Source organism: Papaver somniferum, chromosome 10 (assembly GCF_003573695.1).
Source record: "Papaver somniferum cultivar HN1 chromosome 10, ASM357369v1, whole genome shotgun sequence".
Classification (NCBI taxonomy): Eukaryota; Viridiplantae; Streptophyta; class Magnoliopsida; order Ranunculales; family Papaveraceae; genus Papaver; species Papaver somniferum.
In genome coordinates this window covers 30,231,096-30,247,082 of record NC_039367.1, presented here as the reverse complement: position 1 = coordinate 30,247,082, position 15,987 = coordinate 30,231,096, and the positions used below count along the sequence as shown (strand labels likewise).

At 36.3% G+C, this 15,987-nt stretch overlaps 1 protein-coding gene across 1 annotated transcript; it reads right to left on the bottom strand.

Moving 5' to 3' along the window:
• Window positions 1-5,512: 5,512 nt before the first annotated feature.
• Window positions 5,513-10,269, bottom strand: LOC113315039. The gene is made up of 4 exons (XM_026563347.1): window positions 10,153-10,269; window positions 9,736-9,912; window positions 6,199-7,485; window positions 5,513-5,877 (listed from the first exon to the last, which is right to left on the bottom strand). Exons 1-4 carry the CDS (start codon window positions 10,174-10,176, stop codon window positions 5,845-5,847), a joined length of 1,521 nt encoding a protein of 506 aa, XP_026419132.1. The 5' UTR covers window positions 10,177-10,269; the 3' UTR covers window positions 5,513-5,844.
• Between the last annotated feature and the right edge of the window lie 5,718 nt (window positions 10,270-15,987).

Genomic DNA, 15,987 nt, shown 5'->3' with positions numbered 1-15,987 from the left:
AGATTTTCATGGAGTTCTTTTCACGAGATCGTACGGTGATTGGCTTGTTTTATCAAAACAGGGAAGTTGGAGGATTTATTCATGGAAAGAAATAAGATTTCTTAAAACAGAGTAGATGATAATATATCGGGTATTTTTCTGTTTCAATATGTGGAAGTTACGTGGAAGGATGGAAATAAGAGATTTCATAAAGATTTTATTAGGGTCTTGAGAGAGTTCTGGAGGCTTGGACAACTCAGTTTACGCGTAGAAGAAAAAGGAAAGGCAGAAAAGTCCGTGACTTGCAGAGAAAGGAAGGGGAAGATAATTGAAATCTTTCTCGAAATATCATCACCTGTAGAGCATATATAAGTTGTTTCGAGTCTCATATAGGGGGTACGAAACCTTAGGAGAATTTTAGAACACCACAGAGCTCCAGATATCGAGTTGCAGGAAAATACCTTATTCTGCTGCTGCTGCTGAAGAGGAAGAACACGAAGAACATTGATGCAGAAGCAGCGGTCGCAGCAAACTATCGTTGTTTCACAGCAGTACCTCTGTATCGTTCTTCACAGATGTTGCATTAGGTCTTTAGCTACTATTTCTCCCTGTAACAGTGATTCTGCAACACCAAAAAACTGTTGCGAATCGTCTGTATTATCAGTTTTCATCTTTTTAATCATCTTTTGAGCCATAAACAATTATTTTAAGATCATGATTAATATGAGGAGCTAAACTCCAAATCTGAGGCGATAGAGGAAGCTATTTTTCCAACAAAACGTGGTATATTCTTATTTATTTATTTATCGCAATTATTTTTATGATTGTTTTCCCTTGAGTGAAAATTGTTTGAATGATTCTTGTTAAGCAATTGTTATTTCTTTTGATAGAGCATGCTTGGACCTAGGTTTTTTATGTTCTATGCTTCGGATTTACACTTGTTATTTTGAGAATCTACTTGTTGCAATAGTTTAGAATCAAATTGAACGAAAAAAATTGCATGAGTATAAATATTGGATTAAATCACTTTGAACTTGGAAAATAGTGGAATCTTAGCCTCAGTGTTCTTTTAATATTGATATCAACTTTGATTGAGTTTGCTATAATTTTTAGTGAGTTTTCTATTTTAATATTAGAATTTAAGTCTAATTAATATCCTTCGCAAGTCTGAGAATCGAACCACTTTTACCACTATCTACAAAACACATCAATTTTTGGCGCCGCCGACGAGGACTTGTTTTTAGGGTTTTAGATTTTTTTTATTTTTTATTTTTTTTTGTTATTATATTTGTTCATTTTTATGTTTTTGGGTATTTATCTTGTGTCTACAGGTTCTGGATCATAAAGAAAATTGAGCCAAAGAGTTTGGTGATTTCATAAAGACTTGGAGCTAAAGATTAAAGCAAAAAGAACAGAAAAGAAGACAATTTTATTTTAGACAATTTTAGTTTAGGGTTTGTTTATTTTCTTTTAGAAAAAAAAAAACTGTATTAGGGTTTATTATTTTTGTAATTTTTCTTTTCTTTTTGGACTTTTGGACTTTGGGACATTATTTTTTTTATTACCCTACAGAAGGGTACTTTAAATATAAACTGTTTGCAGAGAAGGAGGACAATTACGATATTGTCTCTGCACCTTGGGTTCGTACACTTGACATCGGAGTCAGTGGCCCGAGTCGACTACAACCGATTCATCCCCCGTCTGGAACGGGAGGTAAGATTCTAAACACTCGTGAATCCCCTGTCAGCGAGTTACTGGACTCTTTCGTATGCATATATGTTGAGGACTGACTGGATAAGTTTAGATCCTATTTATTAGGTTCTAAGATCGTAATCTATACTTATCATGCTGCTTTGAAATACATTTTATCTAAGAAGGATACCAAACCTAGATTGATTAGATGGATCCTTTTTTTACAAGAATTTTGTCCAGACATTAGAGACAAAAAGGGTGCTGAGAATATAGTAGCAGACCACTTGTCTAGGCTAGTTGTTAGTTCCCCTCATAATTCCCTTTCTATAAGGGATAGTTTTCCTGATAAACAATTGTTCTCTGTTTCCCAATCACCTTGGTATGCAAATATAGTGAATTATCTTGTTACTGGTCGAATGCCTCAACATTGGGGTAAGCAAGATCGTTTTAGGTTTTTAGTCGAGGTTAAGCATTTCTTTTGGGACGATCCTTATATGTTTATGTATTGTCCGGACCAGATTATTAGGGATGTGTATCTGAGAGTGACCAGTCTGGTATTATCTCCTTTTGTCATGAACATGAATGTGGGGGTCATTTTAGTGCTAAGAAGACTGCTGCTAAGATTTTGCAGTGCGGATTTTACTGGCCTTCGTTGTTTAAAGATTCCCATAGTCATTGTGTTTTTTGTGAGCGTTGCCAGAAGTTAGGAACCAGTTCCCGTAGAAATATGATGCCTTTGAACCCTATTTTAGTGATTGAGGTCTTTGATGTATGTGGCATTGATTTTATGGGTCCATTTCCTTATTCTGCTGCTGCTGCTGAAGAGGAAGAACACGAAGAACATTGACGCACAAGCAACGGTCGCAGCAAACTATCGTTGTTTCACAGCAGTACCTATGTGTCGTTCATCACAGATGTTGCATTAGGTCTTTAGCTATTATTTCTCCCTGTAACCATGATTCTGCAACACCAAAAAACTGTTGTGAATCGTCTGTATTATCACTTTTCATCTTTTTAATCATCTTTTGAGCCATAAACAATTATTTTGAGATCATGATTAATATGAGGAGCTAAACCCCATTTCTGAGACGATAGAGGAAGCTATTTTTCCAACAAAAAGTGGTATATTCTTATTTATTTATTTATCGCAATTATTTTTGTGATTGTTTTGCTTTGAGTGAAAATTGTTTGAATGATTCTTGTTAAGCAATTGTTATTTCTTTTGATAGAGCATGCTTGGACCTAGGTTTTTGATGTTCTATGCTTCGGATTTACACTTGTTATTTTGAGAATCTACTTGTTACAATAGTTTAGAACCAAATTGAACGAAAAAATTGCATGAATATAAATATTGGATTAAATCACTTTGAACTTGGAAAATAGTGAAATCTTAGCCTCAGTGTTCTTTTAATATTGATATCAACTTTGATTGAGTTTTCTATTTTAATATTAGAATTTAAGTCTAATTAATATCCTTCGCAAGTCTGAAATCGAACCACTTTTACCACTATCTACAAAACACATCACCCATCTCAAATTTGCAACTAGAATTACTCATTTTGGTTGAGTGAATCAAAATCTAGGGTTTCACAAGTTTCACAAATATCACATAAGTTTTTCTTTTTCTTCTCCTCTAAACTTTTTTTGTTTCTTAACTCTAAATGTCTAATTTTGGTTTTGATTTAAAGTTAATATAAGTGAAATTAATCAAGAACACTAAACTTGATTATCATCACTAATCTAGGTTATCAATAATGAGGGTGAATTTGTCATTTTCAGTATTTTTTTGATGAGGGATACCTTGAATGATCATGTAATGACCCTTTTTGTCCTATTAAAATGTCGCCCCTCTAATAAACCATGCCGCCCCTATAACGGGTTACTTTTATGATGAAAATACAAATTCTGGAGGATACGTGCGCAATATGTCTGCAAAGCCAATAGCTGCCTCTGTCTCTTTCTCAAGGGATGGAGTAACTTATCTTTATCAAGTATTGAAGGGATTAGATGCTGGTCTCAAACTTGCTTTAAAACATGGCTGTTCTAGTCCTTGTGTAGTTTGCAATTCCAGAGTAGGTGTTCGGGTTCTCAACCACATTGCATCTGGTTTTTGCGGTGGACTTAATTGCAGTGGCATAAAGGTCAATAATGTTTGCCAGAGCTGTACGATGAGCATGTTCCCTCGTATGACTGAAGCTTCCTTTAAATATGTGGCACCTCTCCTTGAGACACTCCAAGGCAAGCTACATATCTTAAATTTTAAAAGGATGCCAAGGAAGTGGAACAAAGCTGCGTATTATGCAAAACAGGCGAAAATGACATTACTGATCTATGGCCGGGGATTCAAAGATTACAAGCATGATGTTCATCCAGAAGACGTTGGAGGTGAACTACTAGAAATTCTGTGGAAAGACGCTTATGATTCAGTTTACTACGTACAACTTGGATACGATGAGTATGATCGTGAAGGCTGGATGAAAGGACTAGGATTCTGCAGTCTGTTCTTGTGCACCAAGACTATCATAGTTGATACTTACTTTTTCAGCATCTTCATAGTAAATCCTTGTGCGAATCTTTTCAAAAAAATGAACACTTCACCCCGAAACTTTATAGTACTCCACAATTCTACCCTTAAATATGGCAGCTATGAAGGCGTCTAGGATGCTTTTACAGTCTGGCAAGCTACACTCTCGTGCATTTGTGCCTTCAAAAGGTGCATTTTTAAATCTTACGAAGTTTTTCTGAATACATGGTAGGATAGAAGACTGAAACCAATTAAAAAAAGAGAGATTGTGAGAACAAATGAACGAAAATGAGTTGATTTAGTTAAGGGGGGGAGCCAGAAAATCATCTAAGGGGAGGCAAAACACTTTGAGGGTAGGCAAAAAGCAAACGAATTTGTAAAAATGGGCTTGGGAGCCAGCCCGGCAAAGTAGCCAACTGCCCCCCACCCTTGCCATGGGTTGGCTCCTCCCTTAGTTTGCCACCATGAACGCTACGAATGGCGAACAATCATGAGATTAAATAGTATCGTGCTTCAACCCGGCACCGCCAATACTGTAAATTAGTACACTTTTTATTTTATTTTTTATTTTGAAGCACCAATTAGTATTTTCTGATGATTCCCGTGTTCTATTTTTGTTTTTTTCAGCACGATTTGCAACTTGGCAATATATAGCTACAAAAGATGCAAGTACACGGGCTAGGCCATACTGTATTAGAGATGATGATGAATTCTTTCGCCGGCGCAAACAGAAGCTCATTCTATTTTTGTACACCGTGTGAGTGGAGAGTGGGGTCCACCCCTGCTCCACTGCATATCCCAATGTTGAGAGGTAATCCAACTGTCCGATCCCCTCTCGTGAGAGGAGAGTGGGGCCCACTCCTGGGCCACTCCATATCCCAATGTTGAGAGGTAATTCAGCACTGTCCGATCCTTTCTCGGTGCAAATTTGGTGTATAAAATCACGGTGTATCTAGCAAAGCTTTTAAAACATAAAAAAGTCAACAAGTTAATATTGAGAACAAAATTTGGAAAATGCTTTTAGAAGCAGGCCTGGATTAGCATGAGTTTATTTTGGGTGGAGGAGTCCCATACTCCCATCTAAACTTTCTGTAAAGCAAATTCTCTGTGGCTTCTCAATTTTGGAAAATGGCTTGTGCTTTAGGAAAACAATACATCTCATAATAACTTTTGGAAGCAAAAAGGTTATTGTTTATGAAGCAAAATCTTTTTGTTTTCGACTTCCGAAGACAGCTTCTGTTTCTGGAATTGTCTAAACTACAGCATAAATACATTACTCAGAAAAAGAAAAAACTTTAACCCGGCCAAACCACTTGGTTGTTAATTTGTAAAAATAAGGTTTACGTAAAAACTGGTTTGACAATAGCACATATTACAACAACAATTAGCATGAACTGTAAAGGTAACTGGTTTGACAATAGCACATATTACAACAACAATTAGCATGAACTGTAAAGGTAACTAATCCGTAAGAATGAGCCTACAATTGCTCTATAACTCGCACTTCCCTTCTTTAAGAAGCCAGTAGTTTGTGAGAATCTTCAGAGAAATTATCTGTCAACACTTAACCCCGCAGAAGTGTATGGCTAATTTACAAATACTCCTTAAGGCTAATCTTGTCCACTATGAATGGAGTTAAAATTCGTCTCTCATCTCCATCGCTTCTCAGACAAAGAAATGGGCTGAAAAAATGGGGAACAAAGAAAATCAACATGTGTTAAAGCAATACAGATAAGCCAGTTCAACCAAAAATGAAGCACATAAATACTCGGTTCTGTATATAGGTAAGGATGTCTAAAACAATTCCCGTTTACCCCCCTTTATGATCCAAACGCCTAACTAATAGTAGTTATATATATGCCCCATTATGTGACATAGACAAATGGAGTGGTTGTGTATGAGAATTACAGGAAGCTTTGATTGCTAAACACATATGGAGGGTAACATAAGGTAGTAAATTTTCGAAATTGAATGAGAGGGAATTCCTGAAATGTTTGACTTACCTGGCGAGCAACCAGCGCCAGCCTCCGATTATCACGGGGAGGCTCATCTAACAAGCAAGATTTTTGTGATTCAGGAGCAATATTTTCTATCTCCCCTGAGCTCTCCATTGCAGTTTCCTTTTCAAGAGTTTTATTCTCATCCAGGCATATCAAGGGTCCCTTCTTACGCTTCCTTTGAAATGTATATTTGAGAGGCATATCCTTTCCAGCTGGAACAGGCAATGGATCTGTCGCTTCACATAACTCTTTTTCTTCAGTGATATCAATCATCCTTGGAGTATCTATGCTGTTAAGGTTCACCTTGCATCTTGAAACCCCTGAACATTCTGCGACTTCGTTACCATGTCTGCTGAATTCTGATTTAACTATAGACTCTTCGTCTCCGTGAGGAAAAGTTTGAACACTTAATGGTTCAGTCTTTGCATCCCTTTTGTTTACATCAGCCATAGTAGTTAATAATGAAGTTGAAGTCAAATGTGAGTCTGAGGCTTTCTGGGCATTGCCTTCAACTATCCTTGACCTATCTTCAGAAGGATTAACTGTTGGATTTTCCTCACAGGGGTTGATTTTGCAACGAGAAAGAGATAATTCTCTTGGTTGCATGACCTGGTCAGTGTATGAGTTCGGTCTGCCTGACCTGTATCTAGATCTTCTTTTTCTAGCACAGAACTTGTGAAGAAACCCTACAGATTGACCATTTTCAAAGCCAATATCTTGCTGCAAAAGTTCATCCAAACCAATCAGTTTCCTTTTCTTTGTCCCGGCATTTTCATCCTTGCAAGAAGATTTAGTGGCACCAACTTCCCTGGCTTCCTCCCTGATAAAAGATTTTTTCTTTCTACGTGAAAACTGATTCTTTGTTTCTGCAGGAAGAGGTGATTTCCCATTCGCCAGGTTCCTATCAAATGCACGAATTCTCTGAGTACACCTGTTTCGGTATTGCTCAGGCTCTTTGCTTGTCAGAATGAGGGAGTCTAAGTCAGGCTTATCAGCATAACATTTTTCTGCTCGAAAGGCTTTATGCTGTACATTTCTTCGAACTAGAGGTCTATCTTTGGCGTCAAAGGTAGATGTGGATTTGGGTTCTGAATCAGAAGTATTGTGTTTGCTCACATCTTCGTGCAAAGGTGCAATCTCTTTATTGTTTTTTACCTTCTCCAATTCATCCTGTACTCCACTCAACTGTGACCTAAGATCAGTTATCACATTCTCTGTTCTGCATAGTTGCAGTTCAAGCTCTTGTATCCTTTTTCTTTGGCTAACTGACATGGTTTCCACTTCGGCAATCTGTATGAAAGAAAACATAGATTGTTATTCTTTCAAAGTAAGAAAATCGAATCAGGGCAGTAAGAGCAAGGAATGAAAATGAGGACTTATAAGCAATATTTAGTAAAAGTGATGAACTTTGGGAGGTGATCATATAAAGCTTGTATACAGGGCATGAATCGGAATCTAACAACAGGCAGAGATAACCAACAATCTCTTTTAAAGGACGATAATAACAGATCAAATGTTTCTCATATAGCTACTGTAAATGAATATCTGCAGTGAGAGGTTCCAAACCAGAAACCAGATAAGGATCATTAAATAGTTGAATCCTAGGGTGCATGGTCTAACCTAAAACTTAACCAACGATAAAGAGATTTCAAAAGTTTACTGTAATTCATGCAGATTTATATACATACTTGTATTAAGATCTCATGACAAGAAAATAAAGAAAAAGAAAATATATTGAATTTCCAAGCATTCTCAGGTGGGAATGTGGATCTTTGATTGTCAGTGTACAACATAAAGCATGGAAGGTAAGACTTTAAAACCTAATGGTAATATTCTTGATCGAAAAGGAGAGATAGTAATCAGCAAGGTATTAATGAATAAACACAGAAATAGTAATTCGGAATGATAGTTCTTCCTGAATAATTCTGAATGACTACGAAGAGAAAAAATCTGGAACCACGAAATGAAGGAAACTCCAAATTGCTACAAAGCATGTTCCATTCCTTCAGTATTAGTACTTCAAAATAAGGTTAGTATAGATATTAAACTAATATCTAATGGAAAATCCTTCTCAAGCAAGAGTTAAGTACTGCATATAATGAATGCGCAATTGGACCCAGATCCATATGGGACTGCTACTTCTTTGATTCTTACAAGTCTAGATCCCAGTCTTGTTGGCTCGTAATACTTCAAGCTAGAGCGTCTCTCTGTGACATCTTTCTTGGCTTGAAGCCTTCAACCTTCAGATTTTCCAAACAACTAAGCCCGAGCACAGAACTAGCTAGACCTTTAGAATCACCCTTGGCCTAACCACTAACCTTCTCCAATGGCTAGGAAGCAAATAATCTGAACATGAATCCAAAGGTTAAAACCAGTTTACTTTCAGATGTTTCCATCACTAAAGCCTAAATGCATTGGTTACACTTACCCATTTTCTTATTAACAAAGAAAGACAACCCCTTTGCTACAATGATAGGAGAAGATTTAACTCACACCCAAAACCCCAAGGATTACGTTAACTTGAAAAGACTAAATCTTGAAGTAGAATTCGATAAAGGAATGGGAGGAGAGCAGGAAATGTAAAGTAAAGAACAATGCATAATGACGATCATTTACAATTGGTGCCTGAAGTAGAGTGGGAAAGAAGTGCTCAGGTATAGGATAGTAACCAAGACTTCGGGAAATAAAAGTATGCTTTAACCGTGCATATGCCTGATGCCTCCATATATCAGGATAAGGCACTATGAGCAACCGTGCAACTATGTGGTGCCACTCCAAAGTAGGAACACTGTTCACAGTGAAGACAGAGGAACGTCCTAAACTTGACGAGGTAAAACTCTAGATGAAAGAAAGAAAGAAAGAAAGAAAGAAAGAAAGAAAGAAAGAAAGAAAGAAAGAAAGAAAGAAAGAAAGAAAGAAAGAAAGAAAGAAAGAGGCAGTACGAGTGAGAACAGCAAACAATCTGGGAAATAGAATATAAGACATCAAAGTAATCAATGTTCAGCTCCACCGAAACTAGTTGCATTTTACTACATGCTCCAATGTCACATGACAGCACACACAATATTTAAGAGGTAATTCGGAGGCCAAAAACAAATTATCCAAATGACCTAGATAGTAGACACTCAAACAACCCCTTTTGCTTTTCTATTCATACTAACTGCCGGACAGTAAGACCTGAAAGGAAGTTACTACATAGTAGTCTCATTTTCCTATGTGCATACATTAACACGACCAGCACAATTCCTCAAATTTGTTCCGAGATGGAAGAAGTTAAAGACATTAGTCATCTTAACCAAAATGACAAATACAATACACAATACCCAACTCTAAGAACCGATTTGTACATCCATCATCCCTAGCAAAACAGACTGATCATCAGTAAAGCAAACACCTTTAACACTTAAAAACCTAAATTTCGAAACCGAACTTACTACTAATTAAAAGCAAAACAAACTCAACAAACAAACATTGGAAGAATCACAATGATCAATTGATTCAATTCATCATTTTATATAAAAACCCTTGAAGAAATTATACCTTAGAATCAGTAATTTGTTTCAAACGAAGAAGCATATCAAGCCCCTCCTGTTTAGCAGTGCACAATTCTTGTTGAAAACGATAAGCTTTTCTTTCAGAAACCATAATCCTAGCTGCTGCTTCCTTTGCTGTACTCAAGATTATGTCTGCATATGCCTTCTTTAATGCTCCTAACTTCTGCAAAACAACAAGCAAACAAAACCCATACATCAATCACAAAATCCCAACCCAAACAACCCAAACAACCCAAACATCAATCAATCAATCTCCCCAAAATCAGTCTCAAAAACAATGATTAAAAACACAATCTTTAGTGGTTTTAGAAAGAGAGAAAGAATCAAACAATCAGATAATGAGGTGATCAAAATGGGTTTTTCAAGCTGCTTTAATGGTGATTAGGTTTGGTTAAATTATTACCTCTGGTTCTTCTAGTTCTTCCATGAGGAGTGTTTATTTGTTTCTGGTATCAGACTGAAAGAAAGAGAAAAAGGAGGTTGTTTTTTTATTTCCCTTCTGTTATGAACTGAAACTACTATAAGTGGGCTAATTACGAGTATGGGCTTAGAATTCAGTTATAATAGCGTGATTGCCATGTTAAAATATTAGTTTTTGGATGACGTGGACCCTCTGTTCGGCGCTTATCTTCTTTTGATCATCCATCTAATTTTCTATGTCCATTTTGAAAATTTTCTGATACGTGAAACCAACGGTCTTGATTTGTGTGATTTTCTTTTTTTTCTGTATTTTGTTTGAGATTGTGGGGCCATCCTGACCCATCCTGGACAAGTGTTGGAATCTGACTAATCGTAGTGGTTATTTGTATCAGATTCTGGATGGACCATGAATTTCATATGAACGCAAGAAAACACCCATGCGTCTCCATAAAACACCGTCTAAGGCTTATTCCAGTGGGGATTCAACATTCAGCGCGAAAGGTGTCGTTAATCTCCTCAACAGTTTCGGTCAGCGTGCGATGGAATCAATACTGGGACGCTAAATGGTTTAGCGTCTCAAAAATTCCAAAAACACCGAATGGTTAGGTGTACAGGAAATATTTTATGGAAATTCAAACATCAGATCGATATAGATCGTAGGATTCATAATTTTGTTGGTCATCTAAGGGTTGATAGAGCAGACACCAAATTATTTGGTGTCTGCTGGTAAATCATTTTGCGTTTTTGACTTGAATCTTGAATTTCCGTAAGACTTGGATGTTGAATTTTGGTGACACGTCGTGGGTGTGAATGTTGAATCTTGGACAACGATTAGACTAAGCCTAACTGGAAAAAACTAAAGTTAGAATTTACGGGGTCATTTTTGGAATTGAAAATTGAGATGGTAGTTGGATCAATCGTGTCTAACTAGTTGATCTGTTCATCTATTTGAGTCCGTTCATGAGAATTGGGTCCAAAAATATATATATATTTTTGAAACAACATGGTGTTGAAATCTATGTTGGCTATGTTATTATGGCTTTTTCTATAAGTGGATTAAGCTCAAGGGATGGTGATCCCAATGAATGTATTTTCTCGAAGGTGTAACATCAACACTCACCGAATGAATCCTTGATTATGGCAATGCTCTCACCATCCACAATCAGCAGTAGGACCCATCTTTTCCGGATACGTTTCATGACACTTTTACCATTCTTGAGGTGACTAGAAGGGCGCAGGAATCCATCTTGGTAGTTATATCGCGAGCAAAGGTTCTCATTTTCCACAACTTGTTTGCGGACTACTACATACAACCAGTATTAGAAGACTTCTCATTGGATACCGAAGGAAAACTGGAATTTCATATTTTACTGAAGATTTATCTTTGTTTAGATTATACTAAGATTTTTTTGAGAATTAGATTTATTAACGGACTTATCGTGTTGTGCTCTTTTCTTCGTCAAGGTTTTATCTCTACCGGTTTTCCTTGTAAAGGTATTAATAAGGCAACACATGTGTGTACAACGCCAGATCTCTCTAGGGATCTCAGTGACTTTTATGTTTTTTTTTGTGTTTTTGTTTTTTCCTGTTCCTTGTAATAACTTTTTAAATGTTGATTAAATTTTCTTGTAAAAAAAGAATGAATTGAAAAGCATAAAATGTATAATCATTGATATTGTCTTTTTTTTCCCTTCATCGTGGTTGATGGATAAATTCATTTTGAATCATTAAAGATGACCTTATATTGGTAGTTAAGGAATCTGAAACAAATAACATTTTGAATTTGATAATATAAACTGGAACTGCCTAGACCTAACTCTGGCTAGATTTGGGTTTGGTCATGTTTTGATAAGTTAGATAAGATGGTGTATCTGTAATGCCGGGTTTGTGGTGATGTTGAATAGTGAAGCAACAGATTTGTTCAAAAGTCAAAAGGGGGTTGGGCAAGGAGATCTCATATTCTCTTTTTTACATATCTCGGTTGCTAAAACTTTATCTCTAATAATTAAGAAGGCTGCAGTTTCAGGTCTCACCAGGGTTCAAGTAATGGGACTATCATAAATCGCATGTAGTTTGCGGATGATCTTATGATTTTTTTGGATGATGTTGAAGACTGACCAACTTGAAGAATATTCTCATTGCTTTTGAGCTCGTCTACGGTTTCAAAGCCGCCAACTTCAGAAAGAGCGCAGTTGTTGGTATTGGTCATGATCATAATGGGGCTGCTTGTGCTACTATTTTTGGATTCAACTTAGTGGAGATACCTATCAATTATTTGGGTACCCACTAGGTAGTAAATCCAAAGCCAAAGTTGTTTGGGATATTATTGTTCAAAGTACCCAGCAAAAACTATCTACTTGGAAGAAGAAATACCTCTATAAAGATGGAAGAATTATTATGACAAACAGTATGTTGGCAATCATGTCCATCTATTATTTGACCATATTTCAAATGACAATCTCGATTTTAAAGTAACTTGAGAAGATCGCGTGAGAAACTTCATATAGGGTTCTTCAAATACTCTAACAAAAAATAAGTTGGGTGGCGTGGCCAAAGGCAGTTTTACCAAAGTGTATAGAAGGTATTGGTATTAAGAAGCTTAAACTTGTCAATCATGCTCTCCATTGCAAATGGATATGGAGATATCGAAACGATAAGAGAGCTTTATGGAGACAAATAATCTAACAAAAATTTGGAGTAATCCTGATTCTTTCATTCCCAGTATTTTCTCTAATTATATTGGATCTAGCTTATGGCAGACATCTTAAAGCAAGAGAGCATGTTAAACAACACAGGCAGTTGTTTGTGGGTACAAATATTTTACGGGTTAATGAGAAAAAGTGGTAGTAGGCAGATGATGGATGAAGCAAATCGTCTAAACCATTAAACAAATGTACTACGTGGGAGTACTTTGAGTTCGAGAGACTAAACTGTAAGACTTTGGCCTAAACTAAGAAATGGTCGCTCCAGATTCAATTCAGTCAGAATGGAAAGAAAAAGGTCGATCTGTGGGGAGGAAAGCTGGGAATGTGTTGAGATAAATGGAAATTGATTATGCATCATGTGTTGAAATGCTTCGAAGATGATATCTCTGTGTTAGACCGAGAGAAATGTTCTATGTGTTTTTGTGATAAGATGTCTATGACTTATTCTTAGTTGTCTTGTTATATGATGAAAGAACCTATTTATATAGCGGTAGTAGTTAAAACATTGATCTCTAGTAAATGGTGGTTAAAGATGAGTAAAAGAGTAAGAAACTGAGAAGTCGTGATTGAACCAGTTTCGTACTCTGTTTACTCCTTCAACTATAGACATAAATTACTCACTTTCTCGTCATGGATATACTGCATTGCACGTATCGTAATCCGCCATTCCAAAACCCAGTAAATTAATATCCTCTTTGTGACACGATTTATGTCTCATGTGATGTTTGCTTTGCGGACGAGTGTTTGTTTGGTCAATCTGTGTGTCTTAGCATACGAATTAGCATGATCCATAATTCATTGTTACGATGGATGAAGCAAAGAGTGTCGGTTGAGACAACAATGATGCTTTATGGACCATAGCGTTGAGTCTGAGATATTATTGATGATTGTGGCGTACCATTGTGTCAGCTGAGGCAGCAATGATATTCGAACAATTTAGATTGATAAACATATGTATGATGAGATTGTTAGATCGATCATAGATCAATATATATTCTGATGTGTCAAGCATTTGACAGGACATCATACGAAGATGAATAATGTTATGTTTAGCAGTTATTATAGAGTATTCATCCTCAGTCTACCATGTCATGAGTAATCTAATTGACAACGTAGAGAGATTAAAATATTTGCAGACAAACCAATAAAACATTAGTTGATGAACCAATGGAATATTGATAGCCTGATCAATATGAACATCGCTTCTTAGATCCCTTACAAATATATTGTTGCGTCGAGCAATTAAATATTGATAGTTGAATCAATATGAAAAATATTGCTTCGCAAAGTAATTGAATAAAATCAATAAGAAAAATAGTGGTAGAACGACCATTGATTGATTTGTTGATGAAAATAATGGTAGCAGGACTGAAATCAAAATATTTAATTAAAATATTGATAATTGGATCACTATAAAATAATTGGTCTTTGAACCTCAATAAATATTATGCTCTGCATAGCATTAGGCATTAAAACATAATATAGTAGAGCCAGAGACCTACCAATGAGTAAGAGGACCATCTATTGGTGGTAATGGGACTGGCTAGGCAGTGCATGGATGATGGTTAATCGGTGTAAATAGGATAAACCAAAATGGATGACAAAGGATTAATCGATTTGTGCAGAGGGACCGTTCATGGTGGCAAAAGAGGCCGACCGGGGTCCGTCTATGGCGATCGCGGACCATCCTTGAGTGTTTTGGTATTTTTGGTGGTCCTTCAAGCATTATTTGGTGTTTTCAGAAGAGTTTGATATTGATTGAAACACTTAATTTTGCTTTAAAGACCAAGTAAGATTTTGCTTTAAAGACCAATCTTTGGATATATTAATTTAATATATCATAAGGTGCAAGGACCTCATGCTAGGGAGACCATTTACTTCGTAAACTATATGTTCGATGAGAAGTATTTGATTTGATATGGAAAATCAAGGAGTTTTCTTTAAAGAAGAAGTCCTTGATAAAAACAGAATAATAAAATAATTAAAAAGGTGAAAAGGGTGGGGACAGACACGACACCATCGACATAATCGACCGTCCAGACGGTGGTTCCGGTCTTATAAGCTCCCTTTTCTTTATTGTTTTATTTGTTTTCTTTCTACTTCTTTGACTAGTATTCCATATCCTATTTAATTCATGTTTTGGAATGTTTTTTGAAGCATTTTTGCTAACTACACCTCTTGTGATATTTCACAGTTCTGTTCTCATTGTGACAAAAAGGGTCATCTCACATTGGATTGGTTTCATAGAAAGAAACAAATTAACAATATCCAAAAATTGCTCTCTTTTGTAATAAATGAGGTAGCTAGTCTGTTAGCATCTTCAATTGATCCTGATTGATCAGTCAGCCAAAAAACTTATGATAAGAATATTCAAGATTACTCTCCTCAAACTATTTCATAAGTCAACAAACTCTCATGCTATAATGACCAAGTATAAAAATGATATTTCTAATATCAGACTTCTTACTGGTAAAAAGAGTTTACCTACTCAATCTAAATCTTGGATACAAGACTCAAAAGACTGATGTCCACAAACATGGATTTAAAAAGATCCAGAGAGATCTCACCTTTGAGTAAAAATTCTTCTGAAAGACAATTGTTTGAGTGTAACAGGTTTAGGAGGCATAAGAGATATTCAAACCCTTCCTTAAATAAAAAATTGAGGATTATAACTTCTTCTAAGAGCATCCACAGTGGGCGAGTATAACCAAAAATTTGGGATGAGATCGTAACACAGTGGGACGGAGTAAAGATCAAATCCCAACCAAAGATCAAATTCCAGACCAAATATGGTCGCGACCAAATCCCAAATTCTAATATAGTCGGGTGTAAATTTAAAGTACGCTTGTTGCTGGGCGTAAATTTAAAGTACGCTTGTTAACGAGCGGAGATTTAAATTACGCCCGATGAAAATTCAAATTAAATAAAAAAAAAAGAATGAGGCGGACTTTTAAAGTCCGCCTGATGAAAGTTACAAAGAATGGGGCGGACTTTTAAAGTCCGCCTGATGAAATTTTAATGGGGCGGACTTTTAAAGTCCGCCTGATGAAATTTACAAAAAATGGGGCGGACTTTTAAAGTCCGCCTGATGAAATTTTACGAAAAAAAAATGG

Coding starts and splice junctions, on each gene's coding strand:
- LOC113315039 (XM_026563347.1), bottom strand. CDS start 10,176: ATGGAAGAACTAGAAGAACCAGAG. Junction 7,486..9,735: donor AACAAATTACTGATTCTAAG/GTATAATTTCTT, acceptor TCTTTCATACAG/ATTGCCGAAGTGGAAACCAT. Junction 5,878..6,198: donor TGGCGCTGGTTGCTCGCCAG/GTAAGTCAAACA, acceptor CCATTTTTTCAG/CCCATTTCTTTGTCTGAGAA.